This window comes from Leptonychotes weddellii, chromosome 10, assembly GCF_054177405.1.
Source record: "Leptonychotes weddellii isolate Sample4059 chromosome 10, ASM5417740v2, whole genome shotgun sequence".
Classification (NCBI taxonomy): domain Eukaryota; kingdom Metazoa; phylum Chordata; class Mammalia; order Carnivora; family Phocidae; genus Leptonychotes; species Leptonychotes weddellii.
The window spans coordinates 20,551,566-20,577,272 of record NC_138378.1 but is presented as its reverse complement, the minus strand read 5'-3'; the positions used below and the strand labels follow the sequence as shown (position 1 = coordinate 20,577,272).

Below are 25,707 nucleotides of genomic sequence, written 5' to 3'. Positions count from 1 at the left end.
TTCTCATAAAGTGATCAGAAAAGTTAAAGCCTCTAGAAACGGGAGTGAAAATAGTCATTTTTCTGAGATCAGCACTGTTTTTATAGATCTAAATGGTCTTCATCTGTGCTGTCCGGTGCAATTGCCACTAGCTTCATGTGGCTTTTGAGCACTTAAGATGTGGCTGATAGGACTAAGGAGCTGAATTTTAACTTAATTTGTTAATTTAAATGTAAAGAGCCACAGGTGGCTGGTGGCCGCCTTCGTGGCCAGCACACTTGTAGATGAGGGGTTGCAGCTCAGCTCCTGAGCAGGTCGTTTGGGAGTACTCTCCCTCCCCTTTCCTTCTCCCTCCCACTGCCCCTGCCCCCCACAGTGGGTCTTGCTTCTGGATGGAGGATACCTTCTGAGTTTAATTTTTATTGCTTCTCTAATTCTAACAGTGTGAAGAGTGCCAGTGCTGGCAGCATGGGGTCTGCATGGGATTACTGGAAGAGAATGTGCCTGAGAAATACACCTGTTATGTTTGCCAAGACCCTCCAGGTAGAGATTTCTGGAGTCAGGGATATTAACAGTATGTCACCTTTTCCACAGCTGGCCATGAAGCAGCCTCGCTGTCTGTGGTCTTGAGACTTATTTCTTTGACATTGGCTAGACTGACTCTTCCTTGTCCCTGTTGCTAGCTCACCTGGTAGACTGCTGTCCTGAACTTAGCAGTAAGAGAGCATGTGGAAAGCCTGGCCTTGAGCTAGAATTACCTTTTTTTTTTTTTTAAAGATTTTATTTATTTGACAGAGAGAACACAGTGAGAGAGGGAACACAAGCAGGGGGAGTGGGAGAGGGAGAAGCAGACTTCCCGCTGAGCAGGGAGCCTGATGCGGGGCTCGATCCCAGGACCCTGGGATCACGACCTGAGCCGAAGGCAGACGCTTAACGACTGAGCCACCCAGGCGCCCCTAGAATTACTTTTTTATTGTAGTAAAAATCATGTAATATGAGATCTACCCTCTTAACCAATTTTTAAGTGTACAGTACAGTATTGTTTATAAACTATAAACACAATGTTGTACAGCAGATCTCTAGAACTTTTTCATCTTGCATGACTGAAACTATAAAAACTGGAATGCTTTACAGATTTGCATGTCATCCTTTCCTTGCTTAGGGGCCATGCCAGTCTTCTCTGTATTGAGCTAGTTTTAGAATATGTGCTGCTGGAGCAAGCACCTTTTCCTTTTATTGAGGGTTCATGAAGATGTGGGCTGTCTTGGCTTTTTGGGGCTGTTGAAGGATTAGGAACCTGCCTCTGCTCCCTCTGGTGGCACCTGCCCTCCATTGCATCATTGCCACCTGGAAGAGAGATAAGCCCTTGAGGGGAAGGGGAAAGGTGTAGTTGATAGGGCTTGATTGCTACCCAAACCAGCGAATTAATTCCTTAACAGGATCATTTAGTTTCATTGTTCCATGGCTGGCTCGGCTGGCCTGTGGCTCTTGGGTTCCCTTTTCCAGAAGTCTTACATATCTCTGGTTCTTGTCTTGGTGTCAATGGGATGGTGATATCTTTTCCCTTCACCACCTGTAAGGTTTCTCCCCTTGGCTCCAGTTCCATGATCCCAAGGTTAGGCAAGGCTAGACAATGCTTAAGTGCCTCTACTTCTGTTGATTCTTTTTGTCCTATGAGGTAGGCCTGGCAGGAGCTCTTATTCCCATTTTTGCTTATGAGGAAGAAATTGATGCCCAGGGACATAAATGACTTTCCCAATCTCGTAAAGCAAATTGGAATTAGAACTGACTTGTGGGGTCAGATCTTGATTTTGCTGGTTGTGTAGGGAGGGGCTAGTCACCGTAGTTTGTGTTTTAGAAGTGTGTCCCCTTGGGACCTGATGACCTCTGTTGTGACACTCCTTGTGCTAGATTAGTCCATAGATGGAGAGGAATCTGCCTGTTTGTCCCTTTATCCCCAGGAAAGAATATGGTCAGAAGATTAGTCTGTGAATCATAGATTATTAATGGGCAGGATCTGAGAGACCACTTAGTTCAGCCCTGACATTTGATAGGTGAGCAAATATAGGCCTAGAAGGGACATGACGGGGCTAAGACCAGTCAGCAAGTTAGTGCCAGATAGGAGATGAGAACCACGGTCTTTGACCTTTGTTTCATAAAACAAGTGGCACTGCTCTGAATCCTCCTGCTCAGGTCCCTTGTGCAGCAGCTGCCTCTGAGACGCTGCACATAATCCCTAGGGCTCCTTAGCGCTGCTTCAGAATCTCCTTTGTCCACTTTACTATCTCTCACTCCTCCCCTCCCTCCACTCTTCCCTTTTTACAGATCATGCACGCCATCTTCATTGACTCCTCTGCATTTGCTGAACTTTTACAACTCTAATTGCCAGCGCTGTAAATAGACTCCTCCTTGAATCGAGTGCTCCATGTCTTTTACATTTATATTTATAGCCTGTGTTTGACTCTGCAGTGTCTTGGACTGGAAGTTTAACCTAACAGATTTATTCTTTAAAGGTTAAAGATGTTTTTTATAGAATCGAGGTATATCCCTACCATGTGTTTTAGTAAAGCCAGAAAGAGCCGAAGGACCTTGATAGGGATTATATGGGTCATTTCAGGGTTTTTATAGATATTGGGAAGTAAACGCTTGTCTGGTTGAAAATTGTTCCTTGGGCTTTTGGAGCAGGAAATACTGCCGAGTCACATGTAGTTGTTTTCAGTTCTTCCTAAGGATCCCTGTAATGAGCAAGACCACTGAAACCATCCAATTCATCTGTCATTATACTAGATGAGAAATGGAGGTTCAGAGAAGGGAGGGTGCCTGTTTATATTTAGTAAGGTGGTAGGTGACAGTTGGAAGGGCGACTTGGAGCTTCTTTCCACTTGATAAATCCATTCAAGATGTCTTTTGCCATATGCTGGGGATACAACCATGAACAAGATGGTTCCTATTATTCTTGCTCTTAGTGGAGTCAGGGCCAGAAACAGATGTCAAAATAAGTCAAATAAGCAAGAAGATGTTAGATAGGGATGAATGCTTTGGCGTGGGGGAGGTTAGCAACCAGATAGGGAAGGAGTTAGGAGGCATTGAAGAGGCTTTCTTACTTTGAAGGTAACAAAAGGCCCATCTGAGGAATTGGAAGGTGCCGGTCCTTCAGGGGCCTTGGAAAATAATGCTCCAGACAGAGAGGATGCTAGAGCAGAGATCCTAAGACCAAAAAGATGGATGTGTTCCAGAAACTGAAAGGAGGCCACTGCAAGGGCTGTACAGGTGGGGCAAGGAGGGCAAGAAGGACTGGGTGCAGTTGACTCACTAGGCCAGTGTTAGGGCTTTGGCTTTTTTTTTTTTTTTTTTTTCTGTATGCAGTAGGAAGTCATTGAAGGTTTTAAACAGGAGATGTAATGATGTGATTTAAATTTAGAGAGATACCTAGGTTCCCACTCCACCTCTGGCCTGTGCTAGGAGATCAGGAAATTTACATGTCTTACTTCCTTATTCCCAATCCCTAGAAGGGAGCCCAGGATATAGTAGGTGCCAAGTAAATGTTTATTGGATGAATAAATAAAATGAACACACCAATCCATCCTTCCAGTAATTTATGTGATAACTGTGCAATGATACAATGGTCTGGGTTTCCTTCAGGCCGAGTATTAACTCTCTCATTGTCACTGCTTTAGGTCAGAGGCCTGGTTTCAAGTACTGGTATGACAAGGAGTGGTTGAGCAGGGGACATATGCATGGCCTGGCCTTTTTAGAAGAGAACTACTCCCACCAGAATGCCAAGAAGATTGTGGCCACCCACCAGCTTCTTGGAGATGTGCAGAGAGTGATCGAGGTTCTCCATGGCCTGCAGCTCAAGATGAGCATCTTGCAGTAAGTGTGGCATGTGTAGCTTTGGGGATGAGTCTGATTTGAGATGGTCTGGGTGGGGGGGGGTGGGGAGGCAGGATAAATTTGAGATTGGAAAGCCACAATATCAGTGATAAGACCATTGAGTTTGAGACCTTTACCACATCTCAGCCTTTTGGCTAAGGTCAAGTGTAGTGTCTGTTCTTAGCAGTTTAATATCTGATATGTCCTCTATCCAAGGACAATATATTAAATGGATTTTGGAACTAGTAGATGGAATAGGAGCTTGCTCTGACCACTCAACGCATTGACCTGGTATTGCAGTACTTCCAGGAATGGTGCACCCCCTCGGCGGGGAGAGGGGAATATGTCAGTTACACAATAAACATTCTTTTTAAAAAAAACAACCTTATTCAGGTAGAATTTATATATAATTAAGTTTGCTCATTTTACAGGTTCATTGAGTTTTGACAGATATATTCACCCTTGCAACCGCCACCATAATCAAAATATGGTGTATGTTTTTATAGTTTAGTTTGTTTACTGTTTTGGTATACAGTTCTGAATTATTTTTATTGTGGTAAAATATGCGCAATATAAAATTTATGTTTTATAAATTTATGAACAGTCTTAACTTATTTTTTATTTTATTTTATTATTTTTTAAAGATTTTATTTATTTATTTGACAGAGAGAGAGAGAGCACAAGTAGGCAGAGCGGCAGGCAGAGGGAAAGGGAGAAGCAGGCTCTCTGCTGAGCAGGGAGCCAGACATGGGGCTCGATCCCAGGACCGTGGGATCATGACCTGAGCTGAAGGCAGACGCTTCACTGACTGAGACACTCAGGCACCCCCCCCTTAACTGTTTTTAATATATAGTTCAGTAGTGTTAAGTACATTCACCTTGTTGAAACCATTCTCCATAACTCTTCATCTTGCAAAATTGCAACTCTGTATCTGTTAAACAACTTCTCTCCACTTTGCCTCTTCCCCGCCCATGGCCACCATCATTCTGCGTGTTTCTGTGAATCTGACTACTCTAGATACCTCATATAAATGGGATCCCACAGTATTTGTCTTTTTTGTGACTAGCTCATTTCACTTAGCACGGTGTCTTCAAAAGTTCATCTATATTGTAGTCTGTATCAGAATTTCCTTCCTTTTTAAAGGCTGAATAATATTCCGTCGTAGGTAATGTTGGATTTTGTTTATCCATTCATCCTTAACACCCTTGACCGGTAAACAAAGTAAAATTGAAAACTGCTGGAAGAGATAATATGGCAGGCCCGCTCTCTAGCATAGTGGTTGCTCAGTAAGTCTTTTCTCTTCGTGGTTTGCTCATGCAAAGTTTTAGGTGTTCTGGAACTGGACTTCTGGCTTTTAGTGGCTAGAAGTTTGAGGAGTGAAATTGAGTGTGAATTCCCCTTCTGTGGTTGCATTCTGTGTGTCAGATGACCCACTTTCATATAAGCTCTGAGAAAGACATGTAGCTCTCTTTGGGGTCTCTTGGCTTTAATAACCAGACGGCGTTTCTTTCTTCTTACTGAAATGCCACTGCTCCTGGCCTTATCCTATATTTTGGAACCTTGTCCCTTCTGAATTCCCATTTAGATCCTTCATCTTTATAGCAGTGACTTTGTACTGGAATTAAACCTGACTTCTAGCAATTCAGAAGAGGGCATAGGGAGATCTTGTTCATCATTATATGTGGAGAAGAGACCCTGGGCGGAGGGAGTGTAGTCCCAGTATGTCTGTGTACACATGGATAGTCCCTGCTATCACAAACTCTGGGGCCTCATTCTCAGAAATACTGTTTCTAAGTGGCCTGGTGGATTTATTTTCAAAGGCAAATAATAAACCTGGGAGTAACCTCAGAGCATCTGTTGTCATTTAAAAAGTAGCATGCATGTCTGTACCTTCCTTCTTCATGATTGACAGGGTGTACAAAAAAGGCCAGGGAAGGTTTTTGTGTGTGTGTGTGGAGTAGTAGCTGGGGCTTCAGGTCTTACCTGGAAGGGCAAAAATTCTAGGAAGGGGAAAGCAAAGACATGATTTTCATGCAAGAGAAGGTCCATACTGTGGCTTACACACTCCAGTTAACAGATTTCAGACTGCAGTAAACCTGAATGTTAATGATGACTCTCATTTCCCCTGATGCAGTTATGATTTCAGAGGTGTGTCTGTCATCTTGGATTCCTGGGACAGGCTGTGATACCCTGCTGGCACTGGTCCAGGGACCTAGGCTCCTTTGATACTCGTTTCCTGTCCTTCTCCAGTGAATAGGGGGGGTTTTGGTGATTGTTGGAGGTAGAGCTGAGAAAGGACACTTGTAGCCCCTTGGGAGCATAATTTTAGGTTCTGTAGGATCACTCCATGCTTTCATATGTATGGCCTATTCCATTTGTGCAGGAATTCAGTCAAGTGTGTGTAGAGGGGTACCCATACATGGGAGTTGCTGGTGAGTTAAGCTGTGCTTTCCTGCTGATCTGGTTTCAGTGTTTTTCAGCTGGGGGCTGGGAAGGTACTGTTGACTGTATCGTGGGATGATTCTTTATCCCAATCATGTGTGATTGTTCCAAGCATTATAGGATGTTAGGCATCCTTGGATTCAGTGAACTAAATGGCAGTAGTACCTGTCAGTCATTGTGGCAGTTAGAAAGGTCATGCAACACATTTCTGCCCATTTCTGAACCAAATGTGAGTAGCACCTGTCTGTTTATTTCCAAACGCCCCCTAGAGGGCACTGCCCTCCCAGCTAGGATCTCTGGTAACGATGGGCCATACTTGAGAAGCCCACTGTTTTTTTTTCCTTCCCTCCCTCCCTTTTTTCCTTCTTTTCATTTAATGATCAAAGGTAATAGTGGAAGTTCTGGGTAGTAAAGAAGAGTTAAAAGGTGAAGTTTATCTAGAGTAGTGGCTTTTAAACTTAATAAAATTTTTATTCCACAGTAAGAAATATGTTTTATATTTCTCACATATATAAAACTGAAACTAAAATTTCACAGAACACCTGCTGTTACTTAGAATGGTACATTATGATATTTTCTATTCTGTTTTCCTTTTTCTATAGTTGATTATGCTGCTCGCTTCGACAGCACTTAGACTAAAATTGGAACGATGCAGAGAAGGTTAGCATGGGTCTTGCGCAAGGATGACACGCAAATTTGTGGAGCCTTACAATTGATTATTATCCAGTAGATTAATTTAATGATCCTCCATTGGGTCAAAACTCAAACAGGGAATGATTCTGGGAGACTAAAGTACTAACACAGAGTTTTATGTGCACATATGTGCAGGCAGAGCTTTCAACAGATTCTCAAAGGAAAGGAGTCTGTGGCTCAAAAAAGGATTAGAATCCCTGTTCTTTAATAACAAAGTTTTCTCCTTGGAATGGTGAGAGTAAAAGATTTTAGAAGAATTTTTTAAAAACTATTAATGGCTTATATGTAGATGATTTTGATTCCTGCCCCCTCGACCCATTGTCACTGCATTTTTTTTTTTTAAGATTTTATTTATTTATTCATAAGAGACAGAGAGAGAGAGAGAGGCAGAGGGAGAAGCAGGCTCCCCGCCGAGCAGGGAGCCCGATGCGGGACTCGATCCCAGGACCCTGGGATCATGACCTGAGCCGAACGCAGACGCTTAACCATCTGAGCCACCCAGGCACCCTGTCACTGCATTTTTTAAAAGATTTTATTCATTAGAGAGAACGAGAGGGGGGAGGGGCAGAGGAAGAGGGACAAGCAGACTCGATGCTGGACTCGGGGATCATGACCTGAGCCAAAATCAGACACTTAACCGACTGAGCCATCCAGGTGCCCCCATCATTGCATTTTGTAACTGAAAGCTATTGCATGCCAGGATTATCATGCCTGCTTATTAGGTTATTGTTAGTAACTCACATTTGAAGAGTACTTTGCTGCCAACAAAGTACTTTATTTGAATTAATTCACTTAATCTTTATCAAACTCTTTGGCTAATGGCAGACAGATGGTTAGCCCAGTTTTGCAGAGGAGGGAATGGGAATGAGTCTGGCTGAGTGACTCATTATAGCTGTTCTACTAATCAGTGGCTGAATTGAAATGCAGTCAGGTCTTCTGACTCCAAGTCCAGTCTCACTCACCATGAGTGTTCACAGTGGGAGCTTGCCTACAGGTGGGCTCCTCAGAGACTGTGGATTTATGTTCCCTTTTGCTTGGTAAATGGTGGCTGGTAGCCAGATGGCCCAAGTGGGGAGTTCCTCTTCCTTTTGGGAGAATGGGAATTGAGACACCAGTGGTCCCAGTTGCTCCAAAGCCCTTTGTATGTTTGCCCTCCCAACAGAAGCAGGGAGCATCCTGATCTGCAGCTGTGGTGTCAGCCTTGGAAACAGCACTCAGGAGAGGGGAGATCTCATTCGAAACACATCCACGTCACTGAAGCCAAGAGCAAAGAGGAAGTCCCAAGCTATAGAACTTTGAACGGGGCGGTGGAGAAGCCCTTGCCCCTGCCCCTACCCCGGTCTGTGGAGGAGTCCTATATCACCAGCGAGCACTGCTATCAGAAGCCCCGCGCCTATTACCCTGCTGTGGAGCAGAAGCTGGTGGTGGAGACCCGGGGCTCTGCCCTTGATGATGCGGTCAACCCCCTCCATGAGAATGGTGATGGTTCTCTCTCTCCACGTTTGGGCTGGCCTCTAGACCAAGACAGGAGTAGGGGGGACAATGGCTCCAAATCCAGCTCCCTAAAGGTATGTGGCTCACTTGTCCTTGTTCTTCACTTAGTGTTTGAGTGCTTGGGCTCTCCCTGTAGGGTTCTGTGGAAGACGTTTACTTACTGTAAAATTGTATTTAAATGTGCTTATCATAGGTGTTTTTTGGTGGGTTAAAGTGGGTGCAAAGTCAGGAGAGCCCGATGAAACCAGAGATCCTGGTTACAGGAAATGCCCACAAAATGACAGTCACTGGAGGTGGGAGGTGGGGAGGTGGGAAGAAGTGAGGAGAAAAGTGGTGATTGGCACTTGATAAATGGAAGTGAAGTAGGAAAATGGGTTTTTTCTTTAACAGGGTTCATGTTGTAATTGCACCTAGCTGCTAATTCTTAGCATGAGACAAGAATGAGTGAAGTGTTTTGTTAGACATAAGGTTTTCAATACAATTCTATGATAGCTTTACTTTGACTTTTAACTTTGCAGCCCTGACATAAGAACAGTCCATTTTGTCAGAATATTTGCTGGTTATCAGCTTTCCCAAGAACAGCTCTCAATTTTTTGTTATTCAAATCATGCTCTTCTAGAGCCTCTTTGTGTCATTTTCCTGCCAATGTTGTCATCTTTAATGTTCACTGGTGTCATTCTGTCCTGTCCTCAGTTGGTCAGTGAGGCTTTTTGTAACTGGAGAGTTTCTTCACCCTGGTTATCCTTCCTTTCAAACTTTACCCTGTGGTTGGCATCACCAGCATTACATATGTTACTGCATATTGCCGAGTGGGACATCCTAGATTATAAGCCCCTCATGGATGGGCCTTGTGCCCTTGCCAGTGTCTAAACAGTGCTAGTCGAGGTTGGTGAGGTTGGTTTTGGAGACAGACCCAGTTTCAAGTCTGGGCTTAGCCACTTACTATGTGATGCTGAGCAGGTCACTTCATCTCCTTAGATGTGTCTCTTCACCTCCCTGTGGGAGGGGCCAGTGCCCGTGCCCTCTAGTTATTATGCATTGTGTCTGTGAAGAGCTCTCAGCACAGAGCTTTGTGCGGTCAGCTCTAATAAATATTAGCTTGACCCTATTTCATTTCAAATGAAGGAAGGAAGGAAGGAAAGGTTGAGATCCAAACCGTAGAAAAGGGTTGTGATCCTACAAACTAGGCAGATTCCCTAGAGGCATCTGCCACATGTTAAAAAATCAGAAAATACTGGGCCTAAACAAGTCAGCTAGGATTAAAAATATCTTTCATTCCTGGCAAGCTGACCATAGGCCAACACAGTGTTTTATAACCTTATCCTATTTCATTCTCATGAACCTGTAAGATAGGTTTTACTACTTGCCTCAGAGGCTCAGAAGGAAAAATAACTAATCCAGGCTCACACATTCAGCAAGACAAGGAGCTTGGACTTGAAACTAGTTCGTCTGACTCCTGCTAAGTAACATACTAACCCCTGTCTGTGCCCATCCTGCTCTATTCTGATCTCCGGGCTCTAGAAGCCATTCTGTGGGGTCTGCTTCAGGCCTGGGGCATTGGGCCAGTCACTGGGAAGCAGCTCTGAGGCCTGCGCTGCCCTGAGGTGTTTGTGATTGCCACACCAAGCATTCCTCTGCCAGGTGTCCAAGACAGGAAGAGAGGGGGATAGAGGTTTGGAATATTCAAACTGCAACTGATTTTTCAGATGGTTGCAAACTCTGGCTGGTTGGAGAAGGGGCTGGGAGCTGTCTCCACTCAGTAACTTAAATGCCATTGCATTCCTAGGTGAGGGAATATGTCTCCAAAAAGGTCCTACCCGAGGAAGCCCCCACTCGGAAGCTGCTGGACAGAAGCGGAGAGGGGCTGCTGAGCTCCCAGCACCAGTGGCAGTTTAACCTGCTGACCCACGTGGAATCTCTTCAGGACGAAGTCACACATAGGATGGACTCCATTGAGAAAGAGCTGGATGGTAGGGCTCCTTCTCTGGCTCTCCACAGATAGCTGTATTCTTGCCTCCTTTCTTTTCAGTCTCATCAACTCCCATTCTCCCTCTAGATGGGCAAGCTTTACTTTTAGTATTTATCTGGCACTTTTAAGGTCTGTGTGATGTCAGGAGTCCTCCCTCACTTACCTAGTGCCTTCTGCAAAGCGGAGTGCAGAAGTATAACTAGAATCTGTCTGCAGGCAGTGTGTGCGACCTGAGCAACTTTGCTAACCAAGTTCTGTGGGGGATTTCAACTTTGACTTAATAGAGTTTTTTGGATGTCTTTGAGGATTAATCTGAAGAAAGCTTTTATTTCGGCCTTCTCTTCTTTATCAGTAGAGGTTTCAGAACTTGACTGAGTCATTTGGGTAACCCTGGGTATTTCCAGGTGTTAGTGGTAACAGATGGGCCTGATAAACATGCTCAAGTTCAGTCTCTTTTGATCCCTAGGAAGTTGTCAGTTTGATTTTTGAAGACAGAATTCCTTCTTGATTTTTCACTTATTTCTTAATTTTTTGTTTTCATTCTTAAAAAGGAGCCAAATTGAAAAGTAAATATTCCATTGGCGGATTCTGAGTATAGTCAGGCTACCATTGCTGTAATTGGGGATATAAAGCTACTTGTGCATGAAATAACTCAGAAAGATGCCATGCGTTATACAAGCTAGAGTCATGAGGTGTGACCAGGGCAAGTGTATGGCCGAGGCGCTGCCAAAGGTGAAGTGTGGCAGGGGAAATGGTAACTGGAAGGCTTCCTGGAACCCCTGGGTCTGAAGCCGAGCCTTGAGGAAAGTGAGGTTTTCTGAGGGAGAGGGGGTGACTTGGTAGGTGATAAAAGGGCTGGCTTGACTGGGAAAGGGTTGTCCTATTGGAGAAAAGTGAGAGAAGGACCTCTATGCCCTCATGCTTCTGTCCTGCCCTTGAGGCAAACCTGAGGAACGGGGAATGGGAGACTAATTCAGGGTCCATTCTAAGGGCACTTCTGGAAGGGGGAGTGTTTCTGTCTCTTTTACTCCTGAAAGGTTTCCTTGGGCTCCTTAGAATGGTAACTGATTCCACTGTCTGAAAACCCTGCTATTCTCTAGCTGAAAGAGGATTGAATGCCAGACTGGAAATTATGGATTTTGAGAGAATAGCAGTAGGAGTAGGAGAAGGAGAGAGGAGCAGTAGGAGCAGTAGGATTTTGAGAGAATAGCAGTAGGAGAATAGCAGTAGGAGAGAATAGCAGTAGGCTCTGGGTTCCTAGAGTAGGCTTAGCACCGTGGAAACAGGGAGGGTGTTCTTTTGTTGCCAAAGGAGCCTGCCCTTAGGGGAGACATCACTGTTTCCCCACTTCTTACTGACTTGCCACTCCTGTTCAGTCTCATGGCCAGTGTGGTGAGGAGGATAAGTCTGGGCTCCCTTCTCCGGCCTTCCTGAGGGCCTCTTATGTGTCCTGCTGATCTGGGGTCACGTACTCTGTTTGTGTTCTGATACTCCAGGCCCTGAAGTGTGAAAATCAATTATAAATCATAGAGATTTTATTCAGATAAACAGATTTTTCCATTGTATTTAATTAGGATTTATCAGAATCCCATTTTATTTCAACCATAGTAGGGAGTGAACTCTTGAGTTCATCCAAATACCATTAAGATAAACTGAGCTTTTATAAGAATTTGGATATAGTATTCCTTTTAAGAAATAGCCTAATAAATATTCTATTGACTGATTTATATTTTAAAAGTTATTGTTTTAATATTAACCATAATTTAATAATTTATGTAGTTGTATGAACAGTTGTAAAACTAAAATAAAAAGATTTTTTAAAGATTATTTATTTATTTATTTGACAGAGAGAGACACAGAGAGAGAGGGAAAACAAGCAGGGGGAGTAGGAGAGGGAGAAGCAGGCTTCCTGCTGAGCAGGGAGCCCAACGCGGGGCTCAATCCCAGGACCCTGAGATCATGACCTGAGCCGAAGGCAGATACTTAACCGACTGAGCCACCCAGGCGCCCAAGAAAAAGATTTTTTTAAAAATTATTTTAAAAGATTTTATTTATTTGTCAGAGAGAGAGCTCACAAGCTGGGGGAGCGGCAGGCAGAGGGAGAAGCAGGCTCCCCATTGAGCAGGGGAGTCCGATGCCGGACTCAGTCCCAGGACCCTGAGATCATGACCTGAGCCAAAGGCAGATGCTCAACCGACTGAGCCACATAGGCGCCCAAGACAAAAGATTTTTAATGACTATGAAAATATTGAATCTTTTAGCATCAGAAATACTATTTTAAGAAAAAAATGTTACTTTACTGAGCATTGGCCTCTATCTAGATGGTCTGGGAGAGTATATGAAATGGAACCTCACCTTTGTGACCTTCTGTCTTGCTTACTATCATTATACTGCTGAGAAGCTGTTGAGCTTCCTTAAAAGAGAAACTTGGGGTGATGATCCAGCACATGGTATGGAGAGAAGGCTGGCCTGCTGGATGCTGGGGAGTCCAGAGGAGATGCTATTGGCTTTCACAGTTCAGGGTCGTCTTCAGTCCTGGAGATCTAGAGAGAAGGCTTCCACCTTAGGGGCTCCAAACACTCCTCTTAACCAAGCTCAGAGACTACCAAGTAACCTAGACTCTTCTAGGCTGCACACTGGTGCTCTTTCTCCCTGTGCATGCCTCCTGGGTCACCATAGTGTTGGGTGGTGTCTTTGGTGAGCCTGGAACCAGATCAGAAGTAGTTACAATGACCATAAGAGGGGCCTCTCAGCAACTGTAGGATCATCTTGTCAAGGACAGATGGACTGACATTCTGTCTGTGTTTTGGAAATGACCTAGCCAGTCCTGACTGCCTCTTTTCTTTTTTTTAAGATTTTTATTATTTATTTGAGAGAAAGAGAGCATGAGTGGTGGGGCTGGGCAGAGGGAGAAGTAGACTCCCCACTGTGCAGCTAGCCAGACTCGAGGCTCCATCCCAGGACCCTCGGATCATGACGTGAGCTGAAGGCAGATGCTTAACCTACTGAGCCACCCAGGTGCTGCCCCTGACTACCTCTTTTCTACACTCATCCAGATGGGCTCTTCCAGCATTGCTTTCAGGCCTCTTCTCCATTTATTCTTGTGCCCTTTTGCTGAGCAGTCTCTTGTCTCCTAGTTTTTTTCCTTAAAGAATAATTGATGTATTGAAAATGGTCACTGGGGAGTTTATCTTGCTCAGCAGGCCACTAGAACTCTCCTGTGACTTTGATCCTTTACTCTTGGCTTTCAAGTTCAGGTCTGAGAAGGCAATCTTATTTTTCTTATTTTCAAGTCCTTGTACTGGTTGGCATGAGGAGGGGCTGTTTCTCCTCCTTGGAACCCCCACGTACCAACAAGAAATCAGAGGGAGGTAGGCGAGTTTTGGAGCCCGAGCAGTCAGTGGGCACTTTGCTAGGCCACTCCCACATTTTCTCACTGCCTCTGTCGAGTGCCTGCTATGTTTCAGACACAGTTGAGTGTTTAGGGATATCATGGTAAGCAAGGCAGACTTGGCTTCTGCCCTTATGGAACTTGATCTTGAGGTAGAGACAGGTATTAATTAAATTATCCCATTATATATAATTATAAACCATGGTAAGTGCTCCAAAGGAGGAAAGATTTGATCACAAAGCACCCTTAATTTAACACAGCTACGTGATTTAGGGTGTAGAGTTGGGGAGGGCTTCTCTGGGAAGTAACTTACAGGGAACAAAGGATTTTGGAAGGTGGGAAGGAAGGTGGAAGGCTGGATCTGAGGAGGGAAAAGGATTATGTGTGAGGCTGTAAGCTCTTTGAGGAACAGGCACTGAGTGGGTCTTCCTCTTTCTGCACCTTCAGCTCAAGGGTCCAGAAGGTGCTCAGTACAGGTTGGCTCATGAACTAGAAAGGCTACAGGCAGGCTGGGGTGAGCACGGGCCTCCCTGGAGGGGCTGGCTCTTGTCAAAAGATGCAGGGTTCCAAAATGGCCCCTCCCCAGATGCCAGAGCTTCAGGGAGTGGCTTGGGAAGAAAAAACATCTTCTATAGAGAAATCCCTGCTCTCAGAGATAAGGCAGTTTTTTAGATATTGAACCAATATTAATCAAGGATGTTAGTACCTGGACATCTTACATTAAATACTTAGAAAATAAAGTCAGAGTATTCAGTGTTACTGATGATAGGAATATGAAGCAAATCAGACTTTATAGTGATAAAAATAGACCTTTTCAATCCCTTTAGATTCTCATTTTTCTTAATAGGAGGCTAAAACACAAGGCTCTCTGATTTCCAACAAAGGAAAACCTTATAAAGACTAGGGAGTGGGCCCTGGGTGGCTCAGTTGGTTAAGCATCTGCCTTCAGCTCCGGTCATGATCCCGGGGTCCTGGGATTGAGTCCCGTGTCAGGCTCCCTGCTCAGCCGGAAGTCTGCTTCTCCCTCTCCCAGTGCTCCTCCTCCCTACTTGTGCTCTCTCTCTCTCAAATAAATAAAAATCTTAAAAAAAAGAATGGAAGAATTAAAAAAGACTGGGGAGTAACACTGAGGAAGATGGGTTCTTCAAAGCCTTCTAGACTGTAGAGCTGCACTAATACAGTAATCACTAGCTTATATGTGGCTCTTTTTAAGATTTTATTTATTTATTTGAGAGAGAGAGAGCACAAGCAGGGGGAGCTGCAGGCAGAGGGAGAGGGAGAAGCAGGCTCCCCTCTGAGCAGGGAGGCCAGCGCGCAGCCTGATCCCAGGACCCCAGGATCATGACCTGAGCCGAAGGCAGATGCTCAACCACCTGAGCCACCAGGCGCCCCTGTGTGTGGCTCTTTAATGAATTAAAATTGAATAAAATTTGAGTTCAGTTCCTTAGTCATACTAGCTACATTTTAAGTGCTCAGTTAGCTACATGTGGCTAGTGGCTCCTGTATAGACAACACAGACGTAGGCCATTTCCACTGCAGAAAGTTCTGTTGGACTGTGCTCCTCTAAAGCATTTGAGCCTTGTCCTAGGGGGAATACTTTGTAGAGAGGGTGATGAGTCAGTGTTGCCTGAGTGCCCCCCCCCCTTCTCGCCTGACCTTGTGGGGATAGATGGGAGAAGATGCTGAAATTCTTGCTGATGTTCTCACAGATGAAGTGTTAGGAGCTCACTGGGTCTCCTCTCTCTTCTGCCTACAGTGTTGGAGAGCTGGCTGGACTACACTGGGGAATTGGAGCCCCCGGAGCCACTGGCCAGGCTTCCGCAGCTCAAGCATTGCATCAAGCAGCTGCTGATGGACCTGGGCAAGGTGCAGCAGATTGCACTCTGCTGCTCAACATGAAACTGGGCACCCAGAACTAGTGGGGGCACAATCCTGGGGCACCTGCAGGAGGAGCTTTGCATATTTAAATAAATAAACCTAGCATGCCGAATGCACGTGACACCGACTGACTTCAGGGATCTGGGCAGGGGGTGTGATAGACATTGGACAAAGGGGCCATTTTGGCTGCTGGAGGGCAGGGCACTCTGATCTTGAAGCCTACCAAGAAGGTAGCAAATAGACTCTTGGGATTCCCTTCTTCTGTGCACATCGTTGAATGGAGAGTGAGTCTTTTTGCACAAACTTGACTTGAAATTGTGCCACCGATAAATGGAATGAGAGCCAAAAAAGTTTAGTCGGAAACAGTTGTAAATTCAACTTGCAGCTTATTTAATTGACTTTTTTGTCAGGGTGGGGCACATGCCAAGCCTTCTTGTTTCTGCCTGGCATGGATTTAGGCAGCAGGCACCATTTTCATTTTTCCAGCTTCGTGAGGATGTTGTGACTTCACATTCTGTGGAGGTTGGGAAGGAGCAGAGGCCTTGGCTGCCCTGCCTTCTCCTTAGGACTCTTCACTTTTCTCACCACCTGTCTTGCATGACTTCATGGTACCGGGGACAAGTTTTGTATGCTTTTACCCCAGAGTTGGCTGGGTTGTGTCTTTTGTAGCAGAGCCCGAACAGCCTGTGGAGGAACTAGAATCTCACAGTAATAAGAATCTAGGAGGATTTCCAAACTGAAGCAGGCAGGGTCTGGAACCCAAAGGACAGCGTTTTCTACCCACTTCTTAATATTGACAGCTTCCCGGTTCTATTTAATGTCCAAAAAATGTTTCCCCAAATTTTGAACTCTTTCACTGTAAAGATTTGTTAAAAAGAATGTGGTTTGGAGGATTACCTTATTTTCTATTGTTGTAAACAAACTTCAGATTCTACATGTGCTGTTTTTCTCCTTCCCAGAAGGGTGTATGTTCAGTAGTTGGCATTTTCAAAATTGTTTTAATATACTTTAACACTTTAGATTCCCTGTTTGTATTATTTTGTGAGGTCAAGGTGATAATGCTGCTTAAGGTCCAGGTACAATTTGTACCTTTTAAGACATTTGTTACTCTTGCAGGTTACATGTGTAATTGCTATATTGTTTTTCTTTGCTAGACAAAGTTAAAGAAAATGTTCCATGCTTTGAGGAGTGACCCGTTTCACCATTTAGTTTTCTTATCACTAAAGGCAAAAATCAAAGCACACTTGTCCATTAACACTCACAAGTTAATTATGGGTTTATGAATCTGTAATGTTATATGCTGCAAATATTTACTATGTAAACGTGAAGTAGCCAATATCTCTATAGCAATGACAGTATCTCCAGCGCCATTTGGAATGATTAGGCCTTGAAGGCACACAGGTTCATTGTGGTCTTGAAGGCCTCTGTACCAAAATCTGTTTCAGGGAATGCTCTGTCCAGTGATTTCTTCACCATTTGATATAAAATGAATTTAGGGCCAGTTGACCTGCTGTAGCTTATCCATCAGAGGAAGACATGTGGCTGTGACATCTGTAGTAAAGCTGACGCAGTTCCTCTCCAAGAGGCTCTTTCCCATTGCTAACGTTGGCATTTCTGGTGTGGGAAGAAATGTCTAAGGAGTGTGCATGGCATCTATGTTTTGCGCAATTTATGACAGCCACATTATAAGAATGGTGTATTTGTCTGAAAAGGGATGAAACAGGATGATTTTCTGTAGCCACAACTGTGAGGTATGATGACTGTTGTATTACTAGATTACTGATTTTTCTTTTCTCAGATACATTCGAGCATCACATCTGGGGAAGCTACTACAACTTTAAGGGAGTCAATGTCATGTCTTTCTCAAAGGTGGAAGCAGAAACTGAATTACCCTAATTCTGCCAAGTGGCCATTATTGGGTTTATTGTGTATAAAGGAAATAATCCCATTTCACTCATTGTGACTTTTGTCTTTAGGGAAGCAGGGATGAGTCCCAAGTTCTGATAACCTCAGTGTGCTTCTCTAATTTAAAGCCATGTTTAGGGGCTCCATCCCCAATTCCTGGGTCAGGCTGAATTAACCCCAAGTTGGAGCACTGGAAACTGTTATTTGCAAAGATTACTGTTACCATTTAGAAATATGTACACTACCTAAGTTTTCTTTTGAGAAAAACTATCCACCTATAAAAAATTGCCTTGACAAAAACAGTTCTGGTTTGACTAATCATTTTGTTTCTTTAAATGAGTGTTATGCAAGGTGGACCCTTGATGAGCCAACATTGCACTGTGGATACATGTCTATGTTTACGCGCTATTAGAACAGAAGGCGCTGTATATAGAAATGTTGCTTTGAAGCAATATTTGCAAAACATGCAAACTTCTGTATCTGTATTTGGAAAAAATAAAACAGGTTTTTGTTGCTATGTTTCAATCATGTTATTATAAAGTTCTGTACCCTATTTTTAATATGCATTACATAATTTTCTATAAACATCTTTTAGAGGAAGACTTACATTGTAAACAGATAGATGTATCTTCTGCAGGGAAGCAGATGCAAGCTCAAGATTCTAAATCCCAAGAAAGTATGCAAAATAATTTTGAATTCATCTAAGGGTCTTTAATATGTGAATGTAAAATGTCCCACATTGTCCTCTAACCCAGTCTGGCTTGTGCTTTGTGGTGTGAGCTGCAGGCTTATTAGATTTCAGTTGTTGAGAGCAGTGAAGTGAAGATAGGTCTGGCCTTCCTCATATTAAGAGATGGCACCCATTGCAATTAGGACCCTTCTGAGACCAATCCAAATTGCCTATGGACCCCAATTAGTTCCTTCCTGGGTGGACAGAAGACTTAGGGAAAAATAGGCTTTAAGATTTCATAACAGAGCTTCCCTATTACTTGCCAAATTCCTTCTTCTCTTTCTAAACAATTATGCTTATTAAAAAAGTATAGCTAGAGAGAATTAGAGTGGCTCCAGCAATGTAATAATTCATTAGTTCATGCCAGTTCTACTTAAATTCTAGGGGCCTAAAATATGACAAGAAAGGTGAGTTTGGAGGCTTAAACCAGAGCTCACAAGGAGCTCTCCCTAAGGAACTGCACTAAAACACTAAAATAGCCCACAGGCGTAGGTCTTTTGGGAAGCCTGTGCCCAAAGGGCAGGTTGGTGTAACAAGTTAGTGGCCCAATTGGTATAGAGGTAGCCAGTTGAGTAAGCACTTTAGTAGAGTCGGATAATTACCTGCCACAACCACTATCCACTACCTTTTTAGGTGGAAAAGCAATTTCATATTCTAGTGAGAGGTAGGGGCCAATATAGAACCACGGCTGCTAAAACCTTCTTTACGGAGACCCCAACTAAACAATGGAATCCCAAGTGGGGTCCTGTGGAGCGAGGAGAGAAATTTCCCAGATGTGGAGGCCCAGGCCTAGCCAATACGCTAATGATCCCACAAAAGCCAATAAATGCCAAGTGAATAGGGAACAAAGGCTTTATTCTCATGGGCTCCCAACTTGGTTTCGCCACCAGCCAAAAAGGAGGTTGGAAGGAGAGGCTCGGGAGAATAAACCTAGTAAAGAACGAACGAAAGGGACACATCAGACGACTGGAGCTGCCAAAAACTCGGTTTTCATCAACGCGGAATGGAGAGCCAGGCTCAGGCCCCCAGACCCGATCGTGGCCGCAGTCCATAAAACGCCCGAGCCCGGTCGCCCGCAGCTCCACAGCTCAGCCCGTGATGCGCACATCCGTGCGGCGGCGAAGCCGCCGGGCCCGTGCCGCCTCCGGCAGGATGGCGAGCAGCTGCTCCTGCACCAGCATCTCCACGATCTGCTCCTTTGTGCGGATGTCGGGTCGCAGCCACTGGCGGGAGAGCTCCCGCAGCTGACGGAACGCCTCCCGCGGGCCTGCGGCGTCCTGGTAGCGGAACTGTCGGAAACGCTGGCGGAACGTCTCCGGGCCGGGTCGGGAGCCGCCAGGGTGTGGAGGGGAGCGCGGAGCAGCTTCGGCAAACGGCGGGGCGCCCTGGGCTGGGGGAGGCAACTCCAAGGCCGCGGAGGCCGCCTCAGGAGGCGTAGGAATCGCTTCGGGGACCGCGGCGTTGGGGCTGGAGGGCTCGGGGGCAGGCGGTGGGGCCTCAGGGGTCGACGAGGAGCCCGCAGAGTTACGCTCCGGGCCTGAGCTCAGGCCGGCTCCTTCCTCCTTCTCTGGCGGCAGCGCGAGGCCCCCAGCAGCCACCAAGCTCGGCTCAGTCTCCGCCATGACTCCAAGCTCCGGACGTCACTCTTTGTCTAGCAGCCGTGGGCTCAGCACTGCGTCTGCGCGGGGGCGGGCTGAAAGAGGGAGACGTTTGGTGTGTAAGGGCCGAGCCCGCGCGGCCTCCGGGGAGGCGGATGGGGGCTGGCTGACAGCCAACCGAACTCGACCGCACCGTCAAAGCGCCCGAGGGGACCGAAAGCGGAAGTCCCTTCTAGCTTCTATGATGAGCTCGGTGCCAGAGCGCCCGGAAGCCGAGTCCCGGCTCCCGGAAGCGGCGCCCCCCCGCGTTAGCGAGTCACGTCGGGAGGCGGCTGTGACTGAGGGGCCGGGGTGGACCTATCCAAGCGTGCGCAGGGCTCGTCTTCGCGATGTCGCCTCCCAGCACCAGTTCGAGGAATCGGAGTCCGAGGAGGAGGGGGAGGAAGAAGAGGAGGAGGAGCTGGAGGAGGAGGAGTCCAGAGGGGTCTTTACCCGCTATAAGCTCTTCGGCCCGCAGGTGATTTGCACTTCCCGCTGCGTGCACACCTCTTTATCATACGGCGAACCACGGTTTCGCTGGGGCTGGCGCCCGGCCGGTGGCGGGAGCGGGGCGGCGGGACGGAGATCGGCACGAGGGGAGCCTCCGACCCGGGGAAGTCCTCTTTTCCGTCAAAAGAGGAGGGCAGTGGCACTCGTCTTGTTGCGAGGATGACAAAATACAACGTGTGAAGATCCCCAACACGCATAGTAAGACTCTCCCCTCCCATGGCACAAAGTATATGCTCAAGAACTGTGTGCCATTATTATATTTTGCGTGTCCTTTGAAACCAAGGGACAGGTGCCTCTGTGGGTTCTGCTTTTAACATTAAGATTAGACTGTGAATGCCTTGCCCCATATGCATGGGCTTACTGAGCCCTTGAAATGTGGCTAGTCGGATTTGGGATGTGCTGTAATGTAAAATACACTCAAGATTTAGTACAACAAAGAGTAAAATATCTCAATATTTTTTATATTGATTACATGTTAGATTGATAATATTTTGCATATGTTGGGTCAAATAAAGTGTATTATTAAAATTAGCCTGTGTCATTTTACTTTTTAAATGTGGCTACTAGACAAATTTAAATTATATGTATGGTTTGCATTATATTTCTGTTAAGCAGCCTTGTGCTACCGTTTTTGGAGTCAGGCTGCCTTGGTGGAATCCCCATTTCAGGGTTTATTTGCCTTAGGCCAGACATGTTGAGAGGATTAAATCAGCAAAGCCCTTTGAAAGAAAGGGCTATGTTTGCTATTGTCTTCATTATGTAAATTGCTATTTCTGAGCTGCAGGGTTTTTTTTTTAATCTGTAAAATGTGAAAGTAATACAACTTACCTCATAGAAGTTAAGAGAATTCAGCAAGATGATGCAGATAAAAGCATGTAGCTCTGATAACCCTTCAGTGATATATTCTGTTTGACGGCTGACTCAAATTATGTTTTGTATCGCCATTTTATGGATAGGGAAACTAAGACCCAGAGAGAGGGGACCCATATGAAAGGTTTTGTCTGAGCTCTGTGCAGAAGGAGTGGGTCTGTTTAACAACTTGCAATACACCAGCAGCCCTCATATAAAACTTGCCCCCCCATAGGATGTGCTCTCTTGGATGGGTAGAAGTGGATCCTCACAGAACATTTTTCACAGCTTGAAAACCTTGAAAGTCATTGCAGTGGGTCTTGAATATTTTTTTAGTTATTGACACTTAAAATTGGGAGATTTCACATGCGAAACTGGATTTCCAGCTTTTCTTGAAAAAGTAGATGAGCTGACCACATTGGACCCACCCACATTCCTGCCAAGCAACAATTAATTAGCTGGAGCTGAGTCGAGTCTCCTTTTAGACAAGATGCTCTGTCCCAGATGGCCTCAATCCCCACCACTCCCTTTTGTCTCAGAAACAGAATGCTGTTTACATTTACTATTGCTCTCAGGTTGTTGTTTTCCTTAGAGCTGATATTTTTCTTTATTTCCAGAGGTGGGAAAACAGGTGCCTAGAGTTTGTTATACCTACTAGCTTCAAACCTTTACTTCCTCTGCTTTGCCTCTTGGCATTTTGATTCACTGCCCTGAGTGAACCAACAGTCCTATTCCCTGGGTGGTAACAGGCAGTCAGAAACCTGGGTTTAAGGGAGCACATCAAACCTTGCTGCAAGGACGAAGGGTCATGGAAGGCTTTACTGGGAGACTTCAAGCTGATACTCAAGAAGAAAAAGGGTAGATTTAGGGGCATTCCAGGTAGAAGGCATTGCCTATGCCAAGGCACAGAGTGAATGGGAGCAAAACTTTGTGGAAACTGCAGACTAAAAGGGGGGGGTGGCCAGGGTCTGGGAAAGGGATGAAAGCTGAGGTTGGAAGGTCATTTGGAAGTTAAATCATAGACTGCCTAGAATTCCATGTTGAAAAATGTAATCCTTGTTCTGTCAGGGAAGGGAATGAACTCTTGTGGTCCATGGAATCACAGAATGTTAGATCTCTAGTCCATTTCTCGCATCCCTATTAGAATCATAGAATATTAGAAATCGAGAGATCTTGGAGATCTATTAGAATTGGGGAATGTTAGAATGGAAGGGACCATTGACATTAAATCCAAAAATTAGATGCAGTTATTCTAAACTCTATGGGTGAGCAAATCCCCAGAATCTAAAAAAAAAAAAAGTTAAAATACCTCTTCTGGAATTATCCTACATACTTATGCATATGATTTCAGGTGATTCCCAGGTATCCTTGAACCCATCCACAGGACCCAGGTTAAGTTTAAAATATATTTATATGTATTCCATTCTCCCGAATTTTGCAGGTTAGGAAGTCAGCACACCAAGAGGAAATGGACTGGTCCAAACTAAAACACCTAGTAAGTGGTTCCATGAGGACAGAATTCTTTTGACTTGTAGTCCAATGTTCTTATCATATTAGGCCTTTTCATTAGCACTAGGTTGGGAGCTCACTTCGGAAGGGATCATAAATCATGCATCTCCTATCACTTAGTTTCCAACATAAGATTCCCAGTTGGACTCTCCGTAAATGTTGAATCAAGGGAAAAAGGACAAGTAGTGGGTTTCATCTATGAAGGGGAGCTCTAATATGATTCCCATACTCTTTCAGAGACTTTGGTGTCTTTTAATGGCATACTGTTGGGGGTTGTGGTATAGAAGCCTCGATACTTTTTTTTTTAAGGCTTTTTATTTGGAAATAATTATGGCTTCATAGAAAGTTGCAAAAATAGTACAGAGAGGTCTTATGCACTTTTCACCCAGTTTTCCCCAGTGGTGATATCTTGCACAATCATAGTACAATATCAACATCAGAAGATTGACAATGATACAATCCACAGAGTTTATTCAGATTTTACCAGTTTTTTTTTTAATATATATATTTTTAAAGATTTTATTTATTTATTTGAGACAGAAGGAGAGAGAGCACATGAGAGGGGGGAGGGTCAGAGGGAGAAGCAGGCTCCCTGCCGAGCAGGGAGCCCGATGCGGGACTCGATCCAGGGACTCCAGGATCATGACCTGAGCCGAACACAGTCGCTTAACCGACTGAGCCACCCAGGCGCCCTCAGATTTTACCAGTTTTATAAGCGCTTATTTGTGTATGTGTATAGGCCTATGCAGTTTTATCACGTGTAGATTCATGTACCTGTGCCACAATATCTAGAAATGTTTGATGACCACTAAGATCCTTTAACTGAACTAAAGTGATTTTGATCCTTGGTGAATTACAGATAGAAACTATACCACATAGAGTGCTCTCACAAAGTAAACTGTATTTGCAGCAAATAAGGAGATCGCGGGTAATAACTTCCAAAGCTGTGACTCTGAGCAAGGGTGAATGGATTCCTTTTATTTAGGTAAAGTAGGATGAATATTTAGATAGGAAAGCCTTGTCATCATATGTAGAGGTGGGCATAAAGTCATGCATGCACCTTAAGGAAACATGCCTATGCGTGTATTGTGCATTATGTAAATGAGGTTTGTGCTCCTCCTTGAGTGCAGATTTTAGTATTATAATGAGGTAAAGGTAACAATTGGTCATTCCATGGCCCATCTGCGCATGCGTGAGTCAGGGGTTGAGTTCAAACTGAACTGGGTGGTCTGGGCCAGCTGCAGCATTTTGTCCAGGCAGTCCTTACTGCTTGAGGGTTTTCAGTTTCCATCACAGGATGCTCTGCCCATTGGGTCTTTTGCCTGAGTTAAAGAGATAAGCTGGAAAGAAGAGCTTAAGGAAAAATGTGGGACAGAGGTTGGTGAGTACAAGCAGGTAGGCAGCAAAGGTCAGGTCTTGAGGTCTAGTTCTGACAGTCCCTCATGCTACCGCTTTATAATTACACCCATCCCTCTCCCCTACCCCCCATCTCTAGCCGCAGGCAACCACTAATCTGTTCTCCATCTCTATAATTGTTTCATTTCAAAAATGTTATATAAATGGAATCATACAGTGTGTAACCATTTGGGACTGGCTTTCTTCACTCAGAATAATTCCCTGGAGAGTCATCTAGGTTTTATATGTTTCATAGTTTGTTCATTTTTATTGCTGAGTAATAAGCCATGGTGTGGATATGCCATGGTTTGCTTAGTCACTGGTTGAAGGACATTTGAGTTATTTCCAATTTCAGGCTATTCCAAAATGAAGCTGCTATGAATTCTTTTATCCTATGGCTTTAGATAAGTCCGACTCTTTCTGAGCCTGGAGGTAGTAACTACCACACAGAATGGCTCTGAAGAGTCAAAGAGGAAATATATGTACAGGAACTGGTACCAGGTCTGATATTATTTAGATGCTCTTTAATTTCTTACCTCAATGTTTTATTGTTTTCAGCATACAGCATCTGCATATATTATATTTATACCTAAGTATTTCATGTTTTTAGTGCTACTATAAATGGTGTCGTTTGAAAATTTTCAGTTTCTAATTGTTCAATGGTATATAAAAATACAATTGATTCTTGTCTAATGACTTGTATCCTGTGACTTCATTAAACCATGAAACTCACCCCCATTGGGGCTGTTTTTTCATTTTTACTACCTGCCCCCCACCCCAGCACACTTGCCATTAATTACTTGTAAGAGTCCCAAGTTGTGTTTTGTCCGAAGTTTTTGGTTACAATGGACAGGGGAGAGCGCCTGTAATGGGGTTACTACATCTTGGTTGCCACTGGAATTATTTATTCTGATGCCCAAATTACCCTATATTTGACTAGTAAGAACGCCTTCAGGCTGACTTCTATCATTTTTTGAAAATTTCCATACTTTTCAGCACATCTTGTACCTTCCCTATCCCAGCTCTGGAATCAGCCATTTCTCCAAGAAACCCTTGTTCTTTTAGTGGAGAATGGTGTTTAGAAACCAAGATTTGGGCACTGGGTTTGTTCATTGCTGTTGGAATAATCACTGCTCCTAGGCTCCCTCATGAACAGAGTGAGGAAAAGTACCGGGAAAGTTAGTAAAGGAAACCTCAACTAAAGTTGGGTTTGGGAAGACTTATAGGGGGAGCTCTCACGCAACCACTTGTGGCCAGTTACCCCAAAAAAGAGGAGGAGAGGTACCTTGCATCTCCAACAGGAAGGGGTTACTACTTCACCACTCTGGCAAAAAGAAGATATTCTTCTGACCTAGCAACAAGCCTGGCCAATGGGAAGTGCTCTGGTTCAGCCAATGAGAAGCCATCATCCCAAACTCTTAACTTTCCTCTGAGGAACCTTCATGCTTCCTTT

At 44.6% G+C, this 25,707-nt stretch overlaps 3 protein-coding genes and 3 non-coding genes across 11 annotated transcripts in view; 4 read left to right on the top strand and 2 right to left on the bottom strand.

Annotated features, from left to right (window-relative positions):
- The window catches only part of PHF20 (PHD finger protein 20), a 145,946-nt gene extending 127,797 nt beyond the window's left edge, over positions 1-18,149 (top strand). For 5 of the 6 annotated variants that reach the window (XM_031017692.2, XM_006746877.3, XM_081832836.1 and 2 more), the window contains 5 exons: positions 423-522; positions 3,657-3,852; positions 8,150-8,555; positions 10,268-10,451; positions 15,598-18,149. In XM_031017692.2, the coding sequence (XP_030873552.1) occupies positions 423-522; positions 3,657-3,852; positions 8,150-8,555; positions 10,268-10,451; positions 15,598-15,740 (1,029 nt within the window). In that variant the 3' untranslated portion in view covers positions 15,741-18,149. The remainder of the gene's footprint in view (positions 1-422; positions 523-3,656; positions 3,853-8,149; positions 8,556-10,267; positions 10,452-15,597) is intronic. The other variant, XM_081832837.1, reaches the window with a different exon arrangement.
- LOC115936846 (U6 spliceosomal RNA) lies at positions 1,092-1,203 on the bottom strand. Its single transcript, XR_004072233.1, has one exon. It is a non-coding gene; the product is annotated as a U6 spliceosomal RNA (small nuclear RNA).
- LOC115936843 (U2 spliceosomal RNA) lies at positions 3,988-4,177 on the top strand. Its single transcript, XR_004072230.1, has one exon. It is a non-coding gene; the product is annotated as a U2 spliceosomal RNA (small nuclear RNA).
- On the top strand, positions 6,904-7,012 carry LOC115936844 (U6 spliceosomal RNA). The gene has a single exon (XR_004072231.1). It is a non-coding gene; the product is annotated as a U6 spliceosomal RNA (small nuclear RNA).
- A 1,043-nt stretch (positions 18,150-19,192) lies between the features above and the next one.
- SCAND1 (SCAN domain containing 1) lies at positions 19,193-20,238 on the bottom strand. The gene has a single exon (XM_006746876.3). It carries the CDS (start codon positions 19,974-19,976, stop codon positions 19,443-19,445), a length of 534 nt encoding a protein of 177 aa, XP_006746939.1. The 5' UTR covers positions 19,977-20,238; the 3' UTR covers positions 19,193-19,442.
- A 6-nt stretch (positions 20,239-20,244) lies between these two features.
- Positions 20,245-25,707, top strand: part of CNBD2 (cyclic nucleotide binding domain containing 2) — a 59,999-nt gene continuing 54,536 nt past the window's right edge. The window contains exons 1-2 of the mRNA XM_081832272.1: positions 20,245-20,699; positions 22,792-22,845. Coding sequence (XP_081688398.1) covers positions 22,819-22,845 — 27 coding nt within the window. The 5' untranslated portion in view covers positions 20,245-20,699; positions 22,792-22,818. The remainder of the gene's footprint in view (positions 20,700-22,791; positions 22,846-25,707) is intronic.

Coding starts and splice junctions, on each gene's coding strand:
- SCAND1 (XM_006746876.3), bottom strand. CDS start 19,976: ATGGCGGAGACTGAGCCGAGCTTGGTGGCTGCTGGGGGCCTCGCGCTG.